General features: G+C 39.4%; 1 protein-coding gene across 1 annotated transcript in view; it reads left to right on the top strand.

Annotated features, from left to right (window-relative positions):
- The window catches only part of LOC139727903 (dolichyl pyrophosphate Glc1Man9GlcNAc2 alpha-1,3-glucosyltransferase-like), an 82,386-nt gene extending 59,423 nt beyond the window's left edge, over positions 1-22,963 (top strand). The window contains exons 4-13 of the mRNA XM_071638874.1: positions 6,180-6,304; positions 7,824-7,891; positions 13,277-13,403; positions 15,375-15,478; positions 18,332-18,452; positions 18,756-18,898; positions 19,771-19,910; positions 21,092-21,189; positions 21,928-22,000; positions 22,487-22,963. Coding sequence (XP_071494975.1) covers positions 6,180-6,304; positions 7,824-7,891; positions 13,277-13,403; positions 15,375-15,478; positions 18,332-18,452; positions 18,756-18,898; positions 19,771-19,910; positions 21,092-21,189; positions 21,928-22,000; positions 22,487-22,742 — 1,255 coding nt within the window. The 3' untranslated portion in view covers positions 22,743-22,963. The remainder of the gene's footprint in view (positions 1-6,179; positions 6,305-7,823; positions 7,892-13,276; positions 13,404-15,374; positions 15,479-18,331; positions 18,453-18,755; positions 18,899-19,770; positions 19,911-21,091; positions 21,190-21,927; positions 22,001-22,486) is intronic.
- The last annotated feature ends 292 nt before the right edge of the window (positions 22,964-23,255 follow it).

Genomic DNA, 23,255 nt, shown 5'->3' with positions numbered 1-23,255 from the left:
AAAACATAACCACCTCGATGGAGGTACACTAATAAAGGTAATGGCACTGAGTGTCCACAGATGTCTTGTCTGTGCAAACAGATCTGCTAGGAAGTGTAAAACCCATTCCCCCATCCCCTAGATATGTGCGAATAATACCTTTTAACATACTGCACCTCGCGAACATTAATCCAATTTATTACAAAGTGATCAGCCTGCTCTGTAGAAGTATGACTTGCCCATTGCTCTTATTTTTTTCTCTCCTGGTGTACCCAAATTGAATTATCAAAGATAATGAGTTCTTGAAATGTGAAGACAGATGAGTTCAATGAAAAAAGGGGGAGGGGAGAATGAGGCATTGAGTTCGCAAGGTAAGGGAGGTTATTGACCAGCGGGACATTTCACGTGAAATGTGGCCCCACTTATACATGAGTCGATTCTTGAGACTCTAATGAGGATGTTGGGAAGTGGATCTCTATCTCAGGCAGGTAAGGTGAAACATGGACTCCATGTGATGCAGAAACTGTCAGTTTTTATTTTAAAATTAATACATTGTAGGCATGAGAAATGTGTGAAATAACACTGTCATTAAAAAAAAAAAAAATTCAGTTGGTTAACGATGAAAATGCAAAGTATTAGCCAGAAAGGTACATCAACAGTATTGCAGTCTGATAACATGTTGGATCGTGGTTGCTATGTAATACTTTATAATCGATTATCGATAATAGACAAATCGGACCATAGCAGTATCCATCAATCTTCCACACGAGAATAAATTGCATGCAGCATGTTGGGAAACATGATTGCTTGGACACATTCGATCATCATGTAACGTTCTTCCTACCCACTGTCTACTGCTATGCTGAACTGGGAGGGCTTGTGAGGAATAAATGTCAGGGACTCCAATTTAACTTATCTTATACATTTGATCTCAAAATACTACAAAAGAACTCATTATCCTGTCAGCAGAACAACTTTCTTGATAGACTTTTCAGTACATTGCAAGCAAATTTCAAATTTTGGAAGATGAATTTTGAGCCCTTCTCAGTGAGAACTATGTGCCCTTAAGGATTACTGCTCATTATTCCAAACGTTTGTTGATCTGAAAATGAAATAGGGTTATCATTATTCCAAAGATTCGTTAGTCTGAAAATGAAATTAAGTTGGTTATTCCAAAGGTTTGTTAATCCAAAAATGATACAAGGTTTGTTACTCCAAAGGTTTTTCAACCAAAAATGAAGAGAGGTTTGTTATTCAGAAGGATTGGTCATCCAAAAATGAAATAAGGTTTGTGATTCCACAGTTTAAGTATGCACAGTCTTTATTCATTTTTGGACTTATAAGCCATATTTCATTTTGAAATCAGCAAACCTTTGGAATAATGAACTTTATTTTCATTTTTTGATTAACGATCTTTTAGAATAATGAATCTTATTCCATTTTTGGTATTATGAACCTGTGAAATAATGAACCTTATTCCATTTTCAGTATTACAAACCTTCGGAATAACATACCTTCAGAATAACGCCACAAATGTTCTGATTACCGAACCCTTTTTCATTCTGGGATTAATGAACTTCTAAGTATACAGATTTTGTGTGTTTTTGAATAATGAACCTTTGGAAAAAACAAACTTTATTTCATTTTTGGATCCACGAACCTTCGGAATAGTGAACATTACCCCCTTTAAGCAATTCCAGTCTCTCTGTCATGAGTAGACTGTTCCTAGATATTCATTTTCCCCCCGCAATTCATTCACTGCAGGTGTAGTAGGTGGATTTGTGGATTTTGAAGTTTACGGTCATAAGCATTTGCATTAGATGTATCGAGACACGAATTACTCTTTCTTCTAAGTTAGCCCCTGCTGGAATGGACAGTTTTATTTACATTCCTCTTTTTCAGTGTCTGTACAGTTTTTACCAGTGATAGTGACAAAATTTGTGAAGACACATTAGCTGCCATTCATATTTTGAAAATCATCAGATAATCGGTGCCGATCTTTGGAAAGAATTTCTTTTGGAATAGATATCATTACAGCAATTATTTGCTGGCAAGTGATTTTCATGCAACTGGCTTTGTTTGAAAATATTGAGTCTTCTGGAATGGCCCCCTCACCACCAGTTGTTGTACAGCGACAATGTCAGTCTCTCAAGGACGTAACTATATGTGACATTACAAGAGGTTAGGTATAGGTCAAAGGGCAAGACATTGGATAGTGTGGCTATCATTGAGACGTACTGAACCATGCCTGGATAATGACCTATGCGGATCACTGGAATATTTTATCATGGACCCTCGGATTTTGAATTTCCATGTGACTGGGCTAAGACCGCAGAGCTTTCAGGAAGACGGGGGCGTTGACTCATCGGCAGCGTTGAGGCTTGGTTACCGCAATCAAGGCCATTGGCATCTTCTGTCACACTTCTCCATCAGCCGGCCAGCGATAGGTTGAGCCGGGAGTTCATTCATGTACTCCCATGCAGGAAATGTTCTGTATGTTGTGCCTTTACTTTTTTGTGAGCATACTGTTTCACGAGTTGGGACTTAGACATATCTGCGAGTGGTTGAATTTGTAATCGAGAATCGCAATGAGGAGATGGGAACAAGCATTATCCCTCTTCAAGAGAAAATTTAATGGCTTCTCAACCTTGGAGATGTCACACTTTTGGTATCAGAGGATGCTCTTTTTTCTGTGATGGATGAAAAGCATCTAGGCCAAGCCTAGGTCAGTGGCTGCTCTTCGCACAGAAGCATCACCATCCAATATTTGAAAAGTTAAAGTGCTGGCTTGATTGACAGGTATGGCTTTAAGAGAGCACTCATTTTGGGTACCGGTATTAAAACTACAGGACAGGAAAGGGTTTCTTGTTGCAGCAGTAATTAACAGATAGAAGCAAAAGACTAAAACCAAACAATACAATAGAGTGCAGATTTCCATGCAAAACTGTTACAAACTTGTTTTAGCCAATCTTTATAACTCTCTCGACCCTCACCAATCTGTTTATACTCCCTAGTGACAATTATCTGATTCCCCCCCCGTGGTAATTGCTTATAAAACTTTTTAGAATCATGTTCTCTCCTTGTAGGAAAATTCAATTAAGTCATTATTTCTAGACAGAGTATTTGGTACATATTTGATGAAAAATATTTCCTGCTTACTGCGCTTAAACCGTTGAGGACGAGTCCCGAGTATACTCGGGCAGAGGTCTATGGGAAATGCGTGTTGTAGCAAAATCAATCTGTCCTCAACGGGTTAACTGAGAAATGTCCCAATGTCATGTGATGATGAAGTGCAGTTTAAAAAAAAGTATCATAAAGATACATGCTTTTTGTTACTGAGTGGTCATAGTCTGAAACTGATAGGGAGGACATGAAATCTGCAGCCACATGGAAACCATGACAACCAGGATAGAGATTACAAGATATGTCAAAAGATAAGTACGTATTTGGGCTTTCTTGTGCAAGGTGGCAAGTATTGTATGAATATCAAAAGTGTATTTGGTGGACAGTAGTGGACAAATAATATATATTAGTCTGCCCAGCTCATGTAACAATTCCAATATCCCTCCCCCTGCAAAAAAAAAAAAAGGTGGGGGGGGGAGTGATAATGATCATTCAAGGAGAAGTGTAATTAGGCATAAGGCAAGATATGGGATTTTGAACAATATAAAGAGAATACCTAGTAATCTTTCTCTATTTGTTCAATTCAGAGACAGCCAGAAACGTGCTAAGGAAGAAAAAGGAAATGCAAGTGGTGGGTATGCATTTTTCCCATATCTACACTATGCATGCAGCTTTAGCTAGAATTCAACTCACATTTAGGATCAAAAGAGTATTACTCTTTTGACTCTGCTACTACCTGAATAATAAAATGGGATCCTATCATGGCATTTGAATGTGTTGTGTTCATTTCACTTTTTTTCGATATTTTTTTTTTTTGGATTCAGTTTATGGTATGGTGATGCAAAGCACCACTTCCTTGAAATTATATTGCTTTTCTGCTGAGCAAACGTGGAATGTATTCTCTTGATGCATATGTATCTGTTACATTCTATGGATGGACCAATTAAAGAGGGCTCCATTTCACCATGCCCCAGTTACCATCAAATTTGGATGTGGATATTGATAGTGCTTCAGTTTCCTTCAATTATCATTAAAAGTTGCTCTTTCATTCGGCTGCGCTTGTAGCCCCAGGGTGTCGTAAGTCACGACGTGACAGAACGTGATAAATCATGCAGTGTGACACTTGTGACCCATCTGTACTCTGAGAGTCGTATGTCACGAGTCGGATGACTTGTTCCTCGAATGCGCAACAAATCATTATTTCCATCTACATTCAAACTACAGTTTATCCTTAAGATAATAATGATAATAGCTGCAAGAGGTGACTAATAGTCTGAAGAAATTTAGTAAAAATATTGTACAAAATTTTCATTAAAATCCAAGTGAGGAATCCCTGTATATCTCTTCTACAAGACACCAGAAGAACATTAGTCCACAGTCACTATAATGATGATGGGACGCAATGAATTTTGATACAGTGTACATGAAAAAGAAATGTTATTATTTTAGTGAGCAGTGAAAGTAGTGTTTTATGGTTTGTGATGAGGGAGGTACATCGTGACCAAAATGTGAGCCATGGGAGAGATTTCAAGGAACTGATTCCATGGTTTTTGAAGAGGTAGACTAGTTGGAGCAGTCTGTTTTTGAGCATTCCAGTCATGTGCCGTGAGACCCGGGCCGAGTATAGTGGCTGCCACTGTTTGACATCATATCGGCTTCCAGGGCAACCCCGATCAGGTCAGTGTACATTGAATTGTCAGTTTCTCATCCCATGAGACAAGCGTGACTCCAAACACATTTTGTGCTCTTTTGCGCAAGGAGTTATGTGCGTATGTAACATACCCATGAATATTGGATGTTCCAGGTAGCCAATACACGATCTAATGTGTGATTTCTGAGATGTGACAGTTCGTAAATTAAGCCTCCTTTGTTGAAGTAACATTGAGACCTGGAGAGTGCACATGAAATATTCATAATTCATTACCTTGCCTTATTTTTCACTCCCTTTCGATACAGTGTGATTGCAGAAATGACTTTCCATTATAAAGAGACCCCCTTCCCCCCCCCCCCCAAAAAAAAAGAGATATACCTATTCATCAGCGCTCTGATGACAGCAAGCACGGGAAGTCATGTGCTCCACGAAATGAAGGAGGTATGCAAACATACAGTTAGCTTAGTCAGTGTGAATGAATTGAATGAGTCGAAAGCCTTTTGCAAACAAAGAAATGAAAGAGCTAGTATCCCATAATGCCCTCCCCCCACCATCATAAAATGCAGCATCATTCAGCATCTTTCCTTTTTTGTTTGCCTTTGATTAGATTTGAAAGAAATCAGGCAGCATTAAGGCAACCAGAAAATTAGATTGAGAGCTAGGCTCGAAACGATCCTCTGGAAGGGTTGCTAGGCAACCGTCACACCCGGGGTACATGGACACATAACTGATGGTCGTCTGGAAGAGGGCGTCTCATCCATGAGCAAACACGGTGGGGAGCGCAAACATCTCGAGCAAACTTTCGCCGCAAGAAGATCGTTGAGTCCTCTTTGGCTTGCCGGCTGCTTTATCGGTCCACGTTTGCAGCGTGACTCGTGGCTGACTCTCGCTGTGAGCAAAAGCGATCGTTGCGTTGCGCGCAAGATTCTCTGGGGATGGAGGTCCCTACGGCTGTGGCAATGCAAACGAGTTTTGCTATCATAGCCTTTCCCTCATACAACTTTGTACATGTCTTCTCTGATTTACAGTCACACTGAAAATTGCCTAACTCTTTGTCTCAATTCTACAGGAGTGTTTGTGTGTATGTTGCATGTGTAGTATATACTGCACATATGACACATTGAATTTCATTATCAAGATCGAGACCAAGAACAATCGTGCATGTCAGTAGTGTGCATCATGTTAATGAGTTTGTCTTTAATACTTTTAAGTTTTGATCCCTTATTTTTCCTCTCAATTTACCATTTTCTTTCTCTCTCTTTGTCTATCTCTCTTTCTTTCTCTCCCTCTCTCACTTTCTCTTCATCTACTTCTCTTTCTTTCTGTCTGTGTCTCTCTCCCTCTCTTTGTCTACAATGTATCTCTCTCTCTTCTTGTCTTTCTGGTTTCTCTTGGCACCCATTTTTCTTCTTTTCGCCTCCTCCAGGTTCTGCCTAACTCTACCTAAGCCGTCCAGCTACAGGCGGGAAGGAGTCGTCGGGGGTTGGACTGAGCCGAGCTTCACCCTTGCCATCCTGCTCATCTGCAACTTTGGTCTGCTCATCATTGATCGTATCCTTTTTTTTTTTAAGCCACTGGAGTCTCCCTCCATCATCAGCCACACGCGACCTGCAGACATAGGGTGATTTTTAACCCTTTCAGTGTGAGGACCCATGCAGGCTGTTGCTATATTTCTGATCTGAGAGCTCTGTGATAACCCATCTCTAGTGCAAGGTTTCTTTTTCTTGTTAGTCAGTAACAAATTCTTCATATGAGAGTCCTGACTCAATTTAACTCTTTATGTGCCATGGTGTAAACCTCCTGTGTGCCACGTTGTTCTAAGACACCAACATATTCATGCTTTGGCAAACCGTTCTGTTTTTTTTTTCAAATCCATGTAACTTTTATGGGTTTCAGATAAACTGGACATGTAGTGAGCAAAGTTGTAAAGAAAATGCCAAGCTTTGCTTTGATGTATATTTTATGACAAGTCTATAATTGTTTGTCTTTCAAATGACCAGCAGCTACGGTACATTACTTTAAAGTCATGACTTTTGCACACAAAACAGTGACAGAAACTTATCATTCATACGCAAATCCAGTAGGGAACACCGCTTGCTAGTCAATCACTAAATGCGAGCGATGTGTGAGAGGAAGGGAATCGCTAGAATTGCTTTTGTTGTACCACGGCATTTGGCGATTTATCGATCGGTTTGGGCGGATTTCTGCGTTTGAGCAGAATACGCGAAGTTGGCACTCTGTCGACTGAGTCGGGCGTGCGAATGTGGCACGTAAAGAGTTAAGGTCTATGTGCTTGATGTGGACCTCTTGAGCAATGAGCCTGGTACTTATCTGAACTGAGACATCATCTATACAGATGTCAGATACCATTTAGAGATGAAAACTCTGGCAACATTTTTTTGGAAGAATGTTCATCATAGCAAAAATTATATTGCCAAGGCAGGGAATCAATATTAAGAAGGACAGTTGAATTTTAAGTGAAATTAGATAAAAGATATCATTAATATTTGAGAATCTGAAGGTAATTAATTTGTAACTTGATGATTACTTGGTAGGGATTTCAAAATACCTGGCTGAGATTGTGTAATTATGATATTCCTTGAATGGGTACTTCAACACCAAGGTACTGTAACTTCTCTTGAGGTAACAGTTCTTGTGAGGAGTGCGGTACAGCTTCTCAACTGGACCAGAATATTATGATCAGTGATGCAGTGTGTATACCCCTCAATCTTTTTCAGAAACGACTCCATCAGTCTGAGAGAGAGTGTCTCTGTCAGTTATGCATCGTGGTCTGCATTTTTTTCCCTTTTTTTACCAGGCAATGAGTAACAAATGGGTTAGACTCTACTGTTTAAGGTCACAACATTTTGTGTTTTTATCATTCGCTCCCGAACTGCATTACTTGGGATTCGTCATGTCTCGCAAGTCGCATTTCACTTGAATGTGTTTGCTGAGTGCTGACTTGTGGGGTGGGGGAAAAAACACAAAGCTCTGAGCAATCTTCTGGTTGGAGTGTGTGTTTGGATAGTGCCTTTCCTTGACTTACACACCGCCATCAATTGACTCGCAGATATCCACTTTCAGTATAATGGATTCCTGTTTGGCCTCATGCTTCTCTCCATAACCAGAATCTGTCAGGTAAGTTCCTCCTATTTTTAGTTTTGTCTCTTCCCTCTCTTGTGTACCCTCTCCCTTTTATGCCACTTTATATGCCTCTTCATGGTGTGATATCGACGGTAATGTCGGGCAATTTCTCACGCCTCAAATAGATTCAAGCTTCTTCCTCCCCCCCCCCCTTCCAGTATCATGGCTTGTAATTCTTTTAAAACTGCTTTTCAATGTCGCAATCACTCCTATAATGTACCCCACAATGTCAGTTTAATCATGATTTGTGGTGCCACATTACATGCGTATGTACCGCATTTATGGATTTCATATCGATTTTGCGAAGAATGTGATGATTGGATAGCGTGTCTGTGCAGATTAAGAACAGAAGAGAATCAAGTCCTGTGATTTCTGTTTCAAATCTCCTCTCGCATTATTGCACCGACAGTTGATGCGACAGTGTATTAGTCACACTTTTATATAAAGCTTGTCTTGCAAAGCAATCAAAAAGACATGGAAGACAAGGATAGTGAATACTAGTATAAAAGAACAGATCATGTAAGCATTGTCTGCTCTGGTGAATTTATAATGGAGTGATGTTGTTCACTTTGCTGATGCAATTGATCACTAGGATCTTATCATTTGGAATGGTTTTCTCATTCTTGAAAAAAAAAATAATGACAAAAACACAATGTTTGCAAATGGCCATTGCCATTCTGTCAGTTTCATTTACAGTTTATTTCAATTTTTCACTTGTACAAAGGAAATCATTATATGACAAATCATAATGACATTCTTATCAAAATATGAATAAGAGGATGTGACTGTGAGGTGCATTACATGACAATCTATGATATATGTGTCATGATTTTAGAGCTGGCTGTCACTATCTTGATGTCCCAATGATTGGGGGGACAATGCAGCACATGTATACGCATAGTCTTTTAACAAATACATTGTATCCGAAGCAACAACTTTGAATCAAAAGAATGCTATGCTAGATTTATCTTCGTAATATTAGGGCAAACACCTTGGTTACAGTGCACACATATTTCAGAGACAATGTTGTGAAAAAGATACAGTATTATGTATCACGTAAAATTGAATCCAGAAGTTTGAGGGTCTTTTGTATCTGATTGAGGTCGATGTACAAGGGTAGTACATTTCAGTATAAAAAAAAAGAAAGAAGAGAATATTACAGTCATATATGGATGTCTTTATGATACAAGAGTACAGCTACAGAATTCTGTAAAATGTTGTCACTTTGCTTGATTGGTAGTAATTAAAAACTGACTGCCCAAGTGATATGTGGTATGTCAATGGCTAATTAGATAAATGAATAATGAAGTCACCGTTGACAAACATTCCTATACTTTTGCAAGTCAGAGAACACATTTACTGAACCACACCGCCACATCAGTGTCAAGCTGTTTGTGGATGCAGCGAAAATTGAGCTCTGTTCGGTATAACGTGGATGGACGCGCAGAAAAGTGGGACATGCACTTGTTAGAGCCGGGGGACCGTGGAGCACTGAATTTGTCCGGCCTTTGGTGGTGAAATCCGATCATCCAGATTGAGGGATTTGGGCCGCTATTTTGCCGTGGCCCGGGGGAAGATGCGGGGAAGTGGACATTACCTGAGCAATTTGTGAGAGCTTCCCCTGGAGTTTAGGAATGCAAAAAAAAAAAAAAAAAGAAGAAAGAAAAGAAAGGAAATCCAGTTGACCGTGACATTTTAGTCCATCCGCTTTGCATCAGTTCAACCCACGTCATGTTTGGTTTGCCGAAGAAAAAAGAATGAAAAGGGGATAAAAGAAAAGAACAGGAAAATGTTCCCGGTGTAGGACCAGCATTCCAAGAAAGCTGTGACATGGGAATGTGATGAATGAGATGGCACCGGCTCTTTGTTTGTCAATTTCACATCAAAAGATTTGTCGCGCCAAAGAAGAGATGCGGCGAAGCGTGGTGTCCTGTAGGTGGTGGGCATTTGCCGAGTGGGATCGGATTACGGTTCAAATGTCTCGGCAGCGGCGGCGGCGGCGGCGGCAGGGCAGGCATGGTGAAACAGGGACGGACCAGGAAGGTGATCCATGGATATTTGCCAGGGCGGTGTTTTTCTTGCACTTCATCGCCAGTTTTGCCGGCTCACTTGGGATTACCAAAGCGGATTGAAAACTGGGATAGATCCATTAAGATTTGCCGTCATAGATGCCTCAAAAAACTTCTTTGGTGATGTGAGGCAGTGGGAGATTGAGAGCCATTTCAAACCATTTTTCCTCCTCTTTCTTCTTGAATTTCATCCTTTTTTCCCCTTGTTTCTTTCTACGTCATTGGGCATCACTTTTCATCTTTTGCCCTCAAAACACAACATTTACTTTCTGCCTCTGTGGCAAATCTAGGCCTACTCAAGTGAGGATAAATCCTTATTTTTCCGTATTTGTTTCTTCTTCTTTTTTTTTCTACTTTTGCCACTGGCCTCCCAGTCCAGTACCTCAAGCCCAGGCTGCCATTTCATTCGGAAAACTAAGATGTTATCTCCATTGGCAGTGATTGGGGAGTATGTCAACCAGGAGCATGAGTATCCATGGACATCTAGGTGTTGGCAGATATAGTTTAATGTTATTCAAGGAGAGGAAGGTAATCTGACCTGTCATTGAAAAACAGAAATAAAGAAAAAAGTCCAGATTTCCAAGGGGTGGTTGTTATTGTTATATTTTCTCTTTATTTTTGTTGAAGTCTTTAAAAATACCTAAGGTGCTGATATCATTCATGGAAAGAAGCACTTAATTGTGGTTATCTGACCTATTATCAGTTATCAGTTCAAGATGGAGCTAAGCCGATATACCCTTTCCTTTCTCGTTTAATGCACTGAACAATAACAAAATCAACTGTAATGCACAGATAAAACGGCAATGGGGTTTGAAACGATCTAAGAATTCATTGAATATTTTAGCTCTCAAAATGAAAGAAAAAAATTCACTCGTAAAAAAAAAAAAAATTTAAGATTTTGAGGAATGTCACTTTCTCATCACATGGTAAGAAAAAAATCTGTACCGGCAAGTCATAGTTAGACTCATTGGGCTTTTTTATAATTGCAACAGCCCCCACCAAAGTTCACTTAAGAAAGAGTCGAATAGTTTACCGCAAAATGAAATCACCATGTTATCATTTCACAACTCAAAAAATTGAATAGAAATCATGTTTGTAGTCAATGTTTTCTCAGTTTCCATCCTCTCCCTGTGAAAGCCATCATTACTCTCTTACTGAATTTTCACAACACTACAATAATCTGATGAGGAGATACAATATTAAGAAGAAGACTTAGTAAAGATGTATTTTTGGATAGGTCAGCATGAGACATGATGGTGACGCCATATAGCATCATCACCCCATCAAATTTTGTACTTAGATAAGGAAAAGGAAAAGCAGAAAAAAAACTGAGAAAAGAAGAGGAAGAAAATTAAAAAAAGAAGGAGAAGATGCAGAAGAAAAAATAAGGACATAGACAGTGAGAAGATGAGAAGAAGAAAATGAAGCAAAGAAGAAGAAGAGAGAAGGATTTACGCTCTGCAGGCAAGTACTCGAGTTTTGAAACTGCGAAATGGGAAATGCAGATGATGCCTCCACCGGGTGTGGTATTTTTTGCAAAGGTGTACGGTTACGGTGCATCAAGCCAAGGAGACTCTGTGTATTGCTCATCTCGTAACAAACACTGACTCCTGTCTCATTTCCACTTGTCTTAATGCCCAAAATCTCTCCTTCTTTCTCCCCCTGAAGCATTGCATTTCCTGTGCCCAACTTATATTCCATCACCTAGTGGGACGTAAAGTCAAGCCAAGAGCCAGACCTGCCGGCCTTTTTGCCCAGATTCTTCCATTTCCTTGAACCATCCCCACTCTAGAGTCAGTCCTTGCGATTGCATAGTTTATGAAAAGTTTTGAATGAAAAGTTATAGTTTTCATGGAATATGGCATAATTTTCATTTATAAAATATACATTGAATTATCCTTCCAATATTTTTTTTCTTCCACTGACTGTACAAAGACCCAACAAACTTTATGACATATTTCCATAAGTTTGAAGTCAGGGATTGAGCATTATACCCTTTAATATTCCACAGAGATTTTTTTCTCATTGGTCACTCGTCAGAAGCAAAGTTTGTTGCTTCCAGCCACCCACCGAAGTGTATCGGATGGCAGTCTGATGAATCCGACTTGTGTTTGTCGACTATCAGGTCAGTGTCAGACATGTCGCGCGTGATCCTCATCTGACCATCTTGACTCATCGGATCACACCCAGCATGTCTGACACTGTGACCGATGAGAAAAAAAAAATCTCTGTGGAACGAGGGTGTAAGATAGAGGGAGATTTATTGCAAGTTGGGCAAAAGGTTAGCTTATGATGACTTCTGTGGGTATGCTCTTATTGGTTTAGCTTTCAAGTACTGTATGTTGTAATTAGTCTGTTGTTGATTACCAAACATTTACATGAACTTTGAGTATCAAAAAAGCAAGTAAGTATTAACAGTTTGATATCTTCCAGTCTTCAAATTACATAAATGTTCATAAAAACTTTTAGGGGGGGGGGGGAGGAAGTTCCAAAAATGGGCCGTAATTGTACTTAATCGTAATTTTCATCTTCTTCTTGGGAATGCATGGTCAAATTTTCACCAAACTTGGCATGTACGATGTATTATCACTTGGGTGATAGAATAATATACTGTACAATGTATTGGGGGGGGGGGGGGGAATATGGACAAAACCCCCCAAATTAAAGAATCTTTTCAAATCTTTTCTAAAATTGCAAACTAAAAGCTATGTTAGTGCTGCATGTATGTGTAATGCGTGGAAGGTGGATATGTGATAACTCAGGTGAGACCCCAGGTCTCTATTGTTTTTTGGGGTTTTTTTCATGTTCAAATGCTGATTCCTCAAGTTTGCCTATGCATTGTCTGTTGCTGATGTCTTTTTTTTTTTAATTGTTGGTTGTACGTTGCACATGACAATTTTCACATTTTCATCTTCTTTTTGAAAAATTGTAGCTGGATTTTGACCAAACTTGGCCAATATCATCAATAGGGGGAGGGAATAATAGTTTGTACAAAATGGTGGTGATGCCTCGAGGGGACCCAGAGGATGGGGCCCATAGGTACATGTACATACGAAATTAGGATGTTGTTGCCCAGGGGGCCTGCAGCAAATCCCTGAATCTCTAGAATTTGACGTAGTTTGCTTCAGGCGGAATGCCTTGAAGGCCAAGTGTGATGCTCAGTTGAGCACCAGACCCACGGGTCTCCCCACCCCCTTTTTTTTTTTGTGCAAGATGTACCTCAGTATGCAAAGTGGCGAGCCTACCATTTATCCTTACTGGACTAGAATAATTGAAATTTGGTAAATTGATCTGCATTGTACCATTCCAGGACCGAACCCTTGAGGGAGCCGTCTGGTTTGCGGCGCTTCTGAATTTCAAGCACATCTATGTCTACGTTGCGCCAGCTTACTTTGTGTATCTGCTGAGGACGTACTGCTTTACCGCCTCAAACCAAGGCAAGTATATTAAAACCAACTGGTGTGTCAATGCATCAATAACTCTTTAGCACCTACAAACTGTATCACCTTAAACCAAGGAGATCATACTAAGAATATGAAAATCCAGAAAAAAAGGAAGAAAAAATAAAATGGGGGGGGGGGAGGCAAAGGGGGTAACAATAGCTCATAATATCGTGTAGTGGTGATTGAGATTTTTTTTTTCATTCTTGTTTCTTCTTTAGCAAGACAGTGACAAAGGTGTCGAACTTTTGCCAGACTCTGGAATTCTCAAAATAATCAACATTGATATCAGTATTTTTCTACTGATTATTGTAAATGCAATGAATCCCCCCCCCCCAAAAAAAAAAAGAAAAAAAAGAAAAAGAAATAGAAGACATCTGCATGTTTGTGTCAAGTCAGAAGTGTGAAAATTACAGTTATGGGTTGTTGTTTTTTTGCACTTTCTCAACTCACTTAATGATGTTGGTGTCAACTACATTGTGTATCTTCCTTGTCAGACATTCAATTACATGTATGTTTTCAATTTGTTCCTCAAGAATCGCACCTGTGGTTCAAACAGAAACAGAGAGACATTCAACTTTGTCCAGTGGTGGATGGTTTCATGGTATACTACGTTTGTTTGTTTGTTTTGTTTGTGTGTGTGTTTGTGTGTGTGTGTGTGTGTGTGTGTGTGTGTGTGTGTGTGTGTGTGTGTGTGTGTGTGTGTGTGTGTGTGTGTGTGTGTGAATGTGAGAGTGGTCTTGACAAGGACATACTCAATCTCAAAAATTTCGGTGAGCATGCTCTTACAGTCCTCAAGAAAACAGCCAGTATTGAGTAAGAATATAGTGTACATGTGTACATACTGAAATGTCAAGATTAAAGGAAACCTCCGGATAGTTTTCAGACTTTTACATATCAACAACTATAAATTGGTTATACTGGGAACAGAGTTTTAATATTCATGATTGGGATGAGGAATTAGAATGTTTTCAAAATTTATAACTAGTCACAATGAACAAGGATGATGACATGGCAGCCTCAGTATGAGAATGCATGAGTAGGGGCTCAAGGAAGCACAACAAAAGAAGAAAGAATGCATGAATTCTACACAGGTGAACTTGTTAAGCTTGTGGTATTGTATTGGTATTACATTGCTACATTTCTGAAATATGTGAGGCTCTATGTCATCATCCCTGTTCAGTGTAATTTGTGTTGTTGGTTTTTTTTTCAGAGTATTGATACCTCTGCTCAAGGACCACAATAAATTCCACAAATCTATATATGGAGCTGTTGATTTATGTACTCCATGATATGAAATAATGGAAATACAGTCAATAGGTCCTTGTCAGGAACAAACTCATGCCCAAGAAAGAATACATGGTGTACCATGAAACCATCCACCACTTAACGTTCTACCAACACAGGAATCTTCAAAGAGTAGATAGTGTCTATTGTCCAAGTTCAGTATTTCATGAGACCTGACTGAATGCCATTCTAATTTGCAGAATACTTCAGGGGCAAAGATCGCTATGTTTTAGTTTTCCCCATCATATTGCAAAAAAAAAAAAAAAAAGAAATCATGAAAATAGAAATCTGGCAGGTCTCTGCATGCATGCATGATTGTTCCACAGTTTGCTTTTATCATATGCAACTATGAGCATGACATAACAATGACCAGCCAAGCTAGCTACACATTTCACATGTGTGCAGAGAAATTATGATTTCTTGGCAAGTGAACATTCTTAAAGGTCAAAGCAAACTTCTCGTGTAATGAGAAAATACACATTATGTCACTCTGGTCTTCAAATTTTGTCATAATCTGTCCAGTGTTTTTGTGTTGTTGTTTTTTTTTTCCTTTGTAGAATGGCCTATCAACTCTAGCACAAATGATGACATTTTCTAGTGTTGCAATTTGTTACTGGAGGTGTCAATGACCTCCAAATTCTACTTTTATGATCTATTTCATTATATTTCTCATTTCCCCAGATGGTGGTGTTAGATGGAGGAGTTTCTCCATCATTCGTTTCCTGGCTCTTGGAGTCCTCGTTGTCGCCGTGTGTGCCTTGTCCTTTGGACCATTCATTCTCATGGTGAGGAGCTCGCTCAATATGAATTGGGTTGTCAGGCCTTGTCAATGTTTGTAGTTTGGAAAGTACTCTAAAACGAGACAGTTTTGCCTGCACAAAACTTTTGTGCCGAGGAGCCGAGATTCGCAAAAGTACAGTGCACACAATTTTTTTGCGTGTGGACACAATGCATTAAATGCCAGTCGCCAATTTGCGAAAGTTTCATGCAGCAAAAAAAGGCAGTCGGCTCCAATTTGCGAAAGTTTCATGCCGCGAATATTTTTGATTTTACAGTTAGGTAGTTTGTAGAAGTCTATCCTCCCTTGAGACACTTGATGCAATAGTACATTGACGGTTCACTAATTGTGATATGTAGGTGTGGGCGTTGGTTATTGTTGGTGAAGCATGAAGTTTTTTTGATAGAGCAATAGATGCAAGCTCTCCATGTCAAGTACTTTTGAAGATTTTTATGAAGTACTGCAGCATAGCGTTACTAGAGCTGGTTCCCTTATTGACAAGAAACATTAAAAAAAAATAACAAACTAATACCGTTTGCATCTGTTTTCATGTTCACACTTGGTCCTTTTGTATTCAGGGTTTCCTTTGGGAGAAATATAGTTGTAAATGGATCATGTATAATTGAATGATCATGTGCTCCAAACTACACAGTACTGATAGAATTAGATTCCTCCCCCCCCCCCCCCCCCCCCCCCCACATACACACCATCCCCATGTCACAAAAACATCTTCAATCATTGTTCATACAATGTATATGAATAATTGCACCTGCCATTGAGTGCCATTGAAAAGGCTACATCATGATTTTCAACCCCCCCCCCAAAAAAAGAGTAAATAACAACAGCAACAACAACAACAAAAAGTCACATATTGTGTGATATTGACTGTCTTCTTGCATTAGTCAAAGATGTTTAACCCTATGTGTATCTTGAGTGCCAACTGGTACAGAAAACCCCATAGCATTGCACACACCTTCTGAAGTCCATGGCATAGAAAGGGTTAGCGATTTCCTCAGACTTTACCCCGTTTTTTATGATAATGCATTTTGCATGTGATCGTGAGTATCCTTGCCCCAAATGTGTATTCTGTTATCATTCTTGTAATACTGCAAGACCACTTGCAGTATTAAGCATAATTAATTTCATTTTTGTTTTTATTTGTTGAGGGCCACTTGTTGATACCCCTCTTAATATGTCAGCCGTACCTGTGTAAGACATTTTCCTAGTGACATTGAATCCATTTGCATCAGAAACTTTAACCCATTGAAGACGAGTCCCGAGTATACTCGGGCAGGTGTCTATGGGAAATGCATGTTGTAGCAAAATCAGTTCATCCTCAATGGGTTAATAGCAAAAATGTAAAAAATACTTTTTATGTCATGTCTAAGTGAAAAGGCAAGCTCCTATTTGGGCATGTAACTTTCATGAGATTTGATTGTAGGTTGACCATGGGTTATTGCAGGCTTTAGGCAAAATACATCAATATTCCTCTGGCTCTCATCCATCTGTCTTTAGTTGAATGTGGCAGGTGCGTCATTTGACTGCTTTGTGAAAGTGAACTGAAGTAAAGTATGCTTAAGGGGTCAATAATTTACACACAACATATCCTCTGGCCTCATAATAACAACTGCCATCCCCCACCTCCCCCCCCCCCCCCATTCCAACTTTAAAATGACGCCACCACCGACAATGAAACCACCTGCTCCTGGTCTGTTCAATCCATTAGAGGGGAATTGACCGCAAAGGAAGATAATGTGACTTACACTGCAGCAGGGAAATTAAAAGGAATAGATTGTCAAAAACCGAGCACAAATGCTGGCAAAAATCAAGAAAGTTATGACAGATTAAATCTTGTACAGACACCCATTGTGAATGCCAGGTTAGCGGGCTTTTTTTTTTTTTCATGTCTCTTGAGGTCAATTAATAGCAATTCTTCTTACTTGTTTGTTCAGAAAATTTTACCAACAAGACAGCTTTTCGTATGTGTTCAAGATCATGGGTATTACCTGCACAGTACCTTCACAAGCTGCTTGCTGCACCCAAGTCTTTCAGCTCTGAGCTTGGGGCTGCATTCTGTTTCGCCTATTAAATGTAGTCGTTGGTAGAGATAAGCAAACTTCTTGAAAGTTTGGGAATTGTCCTGGCTGAACTTTCCAGGAGTAAAAAACAAATCACAATGTTAGAATGTATTTGAGAAATGGTCTATAATGTACTTCACATACTCCTGAAGAAAAGATGATCCTGCTCAAAGTAAGAAGACTATAGGAAGTTTGAGGTGTACCCATGATTCCCCCTGTTCTTTCTTCTTTACTGTTCTTCCTACTGCTCCCAACTGCTTCCATTTAATAGGAACCTAAATTTAGGGGGGTTTTTTGTTTTGTTTTTGTTTTGTTTTTTGATGGAAATTTTATTTCTTGTTGTATTTTCAGTTAATATTATGTGATGCATAATGAACTGCATGTGCAGTGGTCTTGGTGTAGTGAGGTGGGTCCAAGGACCGTATTGTTATCAACCCGTTGAGGATGGGCTGATTTTGCTTCAACATTCATTTCCCATAAGACAATTGCCCGAGTATACTCGGCACTCGTCCTCAACGTGTTAAGTGAATTGTTTCTGCACCCCTGGCAACCAAGACTATGGCATATGAAATTTTACAAAAGTGTTTCCAACATGTGTATTAGGAGATGTCAAGTAAATTTGTTATAATTGTATAGTTCCTGCTATTCCAAATATGATGATATTGATGATATTTATTGATAATAATGGTTATGATGGTAACTATGGTGTCATGATTTTTGATTATGTTAATAACAGTATCAATAATATTGATAAAGATGACTTTGTCTTCTTGGCTCTGCAGGACCAGCTACCTCAAGTTCTCTCCCGGCTCTTTCCATTTAAGCGAGGCCTTTGCCATGCCTACTGGGCCCCAAACTTCTGGGCCCTCTACAATGTTGCCGACAAGACTGTAACACTCGCTGGTATGTCTGAACTTACATTTTGATGATGATGATGATGATGATGATGATGATGATGTTGATGATGATGATGACGATGATGATGATGATGATTATATTCTATATGATAGAATATTCCACTGTCAATACTGTGTGATGCTGATCTGTTTTTTTTTTTTTTTTTTTTTTTTTATAATTAGAATAAAAAAGATGTTGGTTTCTTTTTTTTTACTTTCTGATCTGTATCGTATTCATCCTGTAACTGTGTGTGTTGTTGTATGCAGCCGTCCCCAATACAATTGTCTATTTACATGCCATATCTTTCAGGTCTGAAATTGGGCTTACTTCCAGCTGACTTTGCGACCAAGCAAGCAGCCATGACTGGCGGTCTTGTGCAAGAATTCCAGCACACTGCTCTTCCCTCAGTCCCACCCATAGCAACTTTTGTGCTGACTGGTGTCACCATGCTTGTAAGTCTTTTTGTTGAAAGAGAGAGAAACACTGAGGCACACTGAATTCCAGTAATGATGGGATGTTTTCCATATTGAGCTGTTTTTATATTGTTTTGTTTGCTCTTGAAGAAATCAAAGAATTTGAAAGAATATCTCTGGGAAGTACAATTAGGCATATGTGATTGCAGTTGCATGAATCTAACCACATGCAAAAAGTCCCATTTGCAAAATGTACTAAGGAAATATGTGGCATTTGCAGTATCATTTAAATGACTGTACTTTTCTCACAATGTGATAGGTCTGTGTAAGTTTTCCAACCCTAAGTGACATTACATGTTTCTTTCTTTGTAGTATGTTACAATGTATATGGTTAGTTTTCCCACAAACTCTTCTACAAGTTGCCTATACATACAGAGACTCCAACCCCAAGCACCTGCTGATCTGGAGATTCTCCCGCCTGAAACCCCTAGCAAACGGGAGACTCCAACTTGATGTGCGCGAAATGCAAAGTCCCTTACGGCCGGGGTCCGAAGCTCTAGGGTTCTAGATGCTCTCTCGTGCTATCTAAGGCTGATTTGATGGCAATAAGTAAGAAAGCATTTCAAGTGGGAGACACAGAGCCAGGGCGGGAGAAATTAAATCTCAAGCGGGAGAACGGGAGATTTTGCAAAAATGGGCTTTCGGCGGGATATCTCCCGTCGAAAGCGGGAGAGTTGGAGTCTCTGTACATACAACAGTTACATTTTGATGTGTTACTTGTATCACTTCAACTACAAGATCTGTGTCACTTTCCTACAGAATGTTTCTATATTTTATGCTGTTAGGTGTTTTATTATTGTATGATTACTTTGATACCTACATGCTAATGATGCGTTAACATCCCCTTGTAGCCAGCCCTGCTCCATCTCTGGCGGTACCCGGGTGGCCCGAAGGGCTTCATCCGCTGTTTGACGCTCTGCGCCTTCAGCTCATTCATCTTTGGTTGGCACGTCCACGAGAAGGCCATACTCCTCATGATCATTCCTCTCAGGTAGTTTTTGTCCCATTAACCCTTTGAAGACTAGTCCTGAATATACTCAGGCATGTGTCTACGGGAAATGCATGTTACTGAGTATAGCAAAAAACAGCCCATCCTCAACGAGTTAATCATGCTCTTTTAAATGTCTGTATTAGTCAGTTCTTCCTCTTAAGGCCTACTGTAAAACCAGAAATTTTTGGGTGCATGAAACTTTCGTGAATTTCGCAAGGAGCCAAGATTCACGAAAGTAACTGCATACAAAAACTTTTGTCGACATTGGCATTCAGCGCTACTGGCGCTGAATGCCAGTTGCAGAACGCAAAAGTTTCACGCCGTGATAAAGGCCCTTGGCTCAATTTGCAAAAATTCAGTAATAGTCAGTTTTTCCTCTCATGTAAAGCCAGAAATGTTGGGGTGCATGAAACTTTCTTGAATTTCGCGAGGAGCCAAGATTTGCAAAAACCAACTGCACACAAAAATTTGTGCCTACACAATACACTGAATGCCAGTAGCAGAACGCAAAAGTTGGCTCAGTTCGCGAAAATTCATACTGCGAATGTTTCTGCTTTTGCAGTATGCAGCACCCTTCGGTCTTGAAGATTATTACAAATACATTGTATCAGCTATGTCTTTTGTTCAGAGATACTGCAAGGTTCTTTTCACAGGCCCTGCTTACTGCAAATGTGAAATATCTACATGTAAATGTTGAATGTTCCATGGTATTTATAATAATTATGTTGATACATCTTGTAGCCTATGATACCACACTTATGATGCCATACCGGAAGTGCACAAGTCGACACCTACAAAGTGTGACCCCACTTGACCTCTGCGTGTTGCGTGTGGATGCATAAGATCACCTCATTCATTTGCACGTAGCGTACAGCCAGTTTATGGACCCAACTGCTAGAGACAAACTGTCTACATTTGTATGCGATAGGGAGAATTGGCCAGAAACAGTGTTTGAACCCACCTACTTTTTCTCGTGGAGAAAAGGGGAAAAACCCATGAGAAGAAATGCTTTTGAATTTTTGGGAAAGTAAGAGTCATTTCCATATAGTCAAGCACCCTGTCTTGATGTAGTTTTATAAATGAATTACTACATCTTGTATGAAATGCTGGAAGCATCAAGGAGTTGAGTGAACTTGACGCCCGAATTAATTTCCTCCCACTTTCTTTTTCGTTTTCCATAGTCTGCTCGCCGTTCAGAGTTTCAAGGATGCCCAGGTGTTTCTCATCCTATCGACCGTTGGCCATTTCTCTCTCTTTCCGCTGCTCTTTTCTGCTGCCGGTAAGAATGAATCTCATATTTCTGAAGAATTTCTCCTTTCTCCAGCTCTTGTGTTCTCATTTTAAAATTCGGCCCCGAGAGCAAATGCAGAAATTTTCTGTCCAGTCTGCCGCGAGATAATCTGAGACGTACACTGTCGGAAGGGCAGGGAGCGAGCCTACATTTAGCACCATATATACTGTGGGCATTCTTGAAGAATATTTCATATTTTACAATACTAAACTCCTCTTCCTGTCATATCAAAAGCCTGATTTTTTTTTTTTCGTGTCTCTCTCTCTCTCCTTTTCTTTTGCAATTACCATATTACCCTTTGAAGAGGAAACATATTAACTTTATCTGTCTGTGGAAAAGCAACTACATTAATGGTTTGACTTACATGTTTTCTCAAGTACTACAATCGTGGAAACTTTGATGGAAGTTCAAAAAGGCATATGGTACAAGTTTAAACTTTTAAAGCAGATCATGATATATTTTTCTATCGCAATCTTTAATGGCCATGCTTTAATGGCCAAAAGTCATGCTGACCTATTTCTTCAGACTTATTTGAATTCACAAGACAACTTCATCACATTGCAGTTTGTTGTTGATGCAGGGCATGTTCCTTTTTTTTTTCTGGAGCTCAATGGGACATAATTTGCATTTGTGATTTATACACAGTTGTGTCTCATCTGTTCAACTGTGTTGCAATCAGACAACGTAAATCTAACATTGTTTCCTTTGTCTAACTCTTGTTTGCAGAAACACCCATCAAAGTGGCACTGATGATCGCTTACACCAGTTTTACTTTTGTTGCCATGGAAACATGCCACAGGCAAGTTGATGACAACACAAGTTTATGAGTTGTGTAGAATTTCCTCTTATTTAAAAGACTGAGACAAAAAGAAAAAATAAAGAATATGTTATATTTTTGTTTGTCTTTTTCATGAATTAGCATTGATGATCGCATGAATCACATTCATAAAACTCTATTGATCTAAGGCAGGTAATAGATTCGAAGAAGCACATGTATGAAAAAAAGAAAAAGAAGTATGAAAACGTATGGAGCATTCACATGTAGTCAGTTCATGAATTGTAACACATCTGGTACTAACAACAAAAAGTGTAACCTATGTCTTAAATGTACCTGCACTATCTCACTGAAAATATGCATGACTTTCACTTTCATTTTATAGCTTGTAATTAAATGGTAAAGTGAGCCAGCAGGTGTGTAGGCTCAGAAATTCACCTGCTTTAACAGACATTTGTGTCATAGCTGTTGTGTGAATTTTTTTTTCTCTCTCTCCCTTTCCCTTGGCAGATCCCTCGTTGTGAGTTACTCCCTCCCACACTTTTCCCTGCTAAACCCTGTGGAGACGCTGTACATTGTGGGTCTGGTGCCACTCTTCCTGTACTGCGAACTGGTGCACTACGCATTGGGGCTGTCACAAAAACTGGCCTTCCTCCCTCTTCTCCTCATGTCTGTATACTGCTCAGTGGGTGTCCTCTACTCCTGGCTATGTCTGTACTGGAACACATTGAAGAGGGGTGGTGTTAACAAGAATAAGCAAGAATAGTTTTCTGAAGTTATTAAAAAAAGCCTTGTTTCAGATGTGTCTTTATTAAGAACAAACCAATGAACAGTTCTTGATGTATAGCACAGTGTAATGTTATTTTCATTTATGTTGATAGATTTTCCACTTCTTTTTCTTTTCTTATGTAGCATAGGATTACAATGAGGTGTGCAAAGAAATAAAGAATTAGCAGGTGAGAGGAAATAAACTAAGATGAATGATATTGTATATCCCTATGCAGAACAGCATAGATCATGCCAAGAAAAAAATTGAATCAGTCCTTTGTGTGATATTGTAGTTCTCTACCAGTCCAAGACTTGGAACTATTTTTCGCTTTATCATGATGTGAGTTTACCCTTCTTGCCAGTACTTAAGCATCATCGTCTCTGTTTAAGGGTCCCTAATTGCATTCGTAGCCCTTGTCTTAGTTTCCGAGGGGTTATTTTTAAGAATAAGTAAAAACATATTCAGAATGTGCATGTCATGAGTAGTCCGTATACATACAGTGAATGCAAA

Source organism: Diadema antillarum, unplaced genomic scaffold (genome assembly GCF_040938485.1).
Source record: "Diadema antillarum isolate AM-2024a unplaced genomic scaffold, OU_Dant_1.0 seq00000160_RagTag, whole genome shotgun sequence".
NCBI classification, from domain to species: domain Eukaryota; kingdom Metazoa; phylum Echinodermata; class Echinoidea; order Diadematoida; family Diadematidae; genus Diadema; species Diadema antillarum.
The sequence above is the reverse complement of the archived record's forward strand: the minus strand, read 5'-3'. Positions and strand labels throughout refer to the sequence as shown.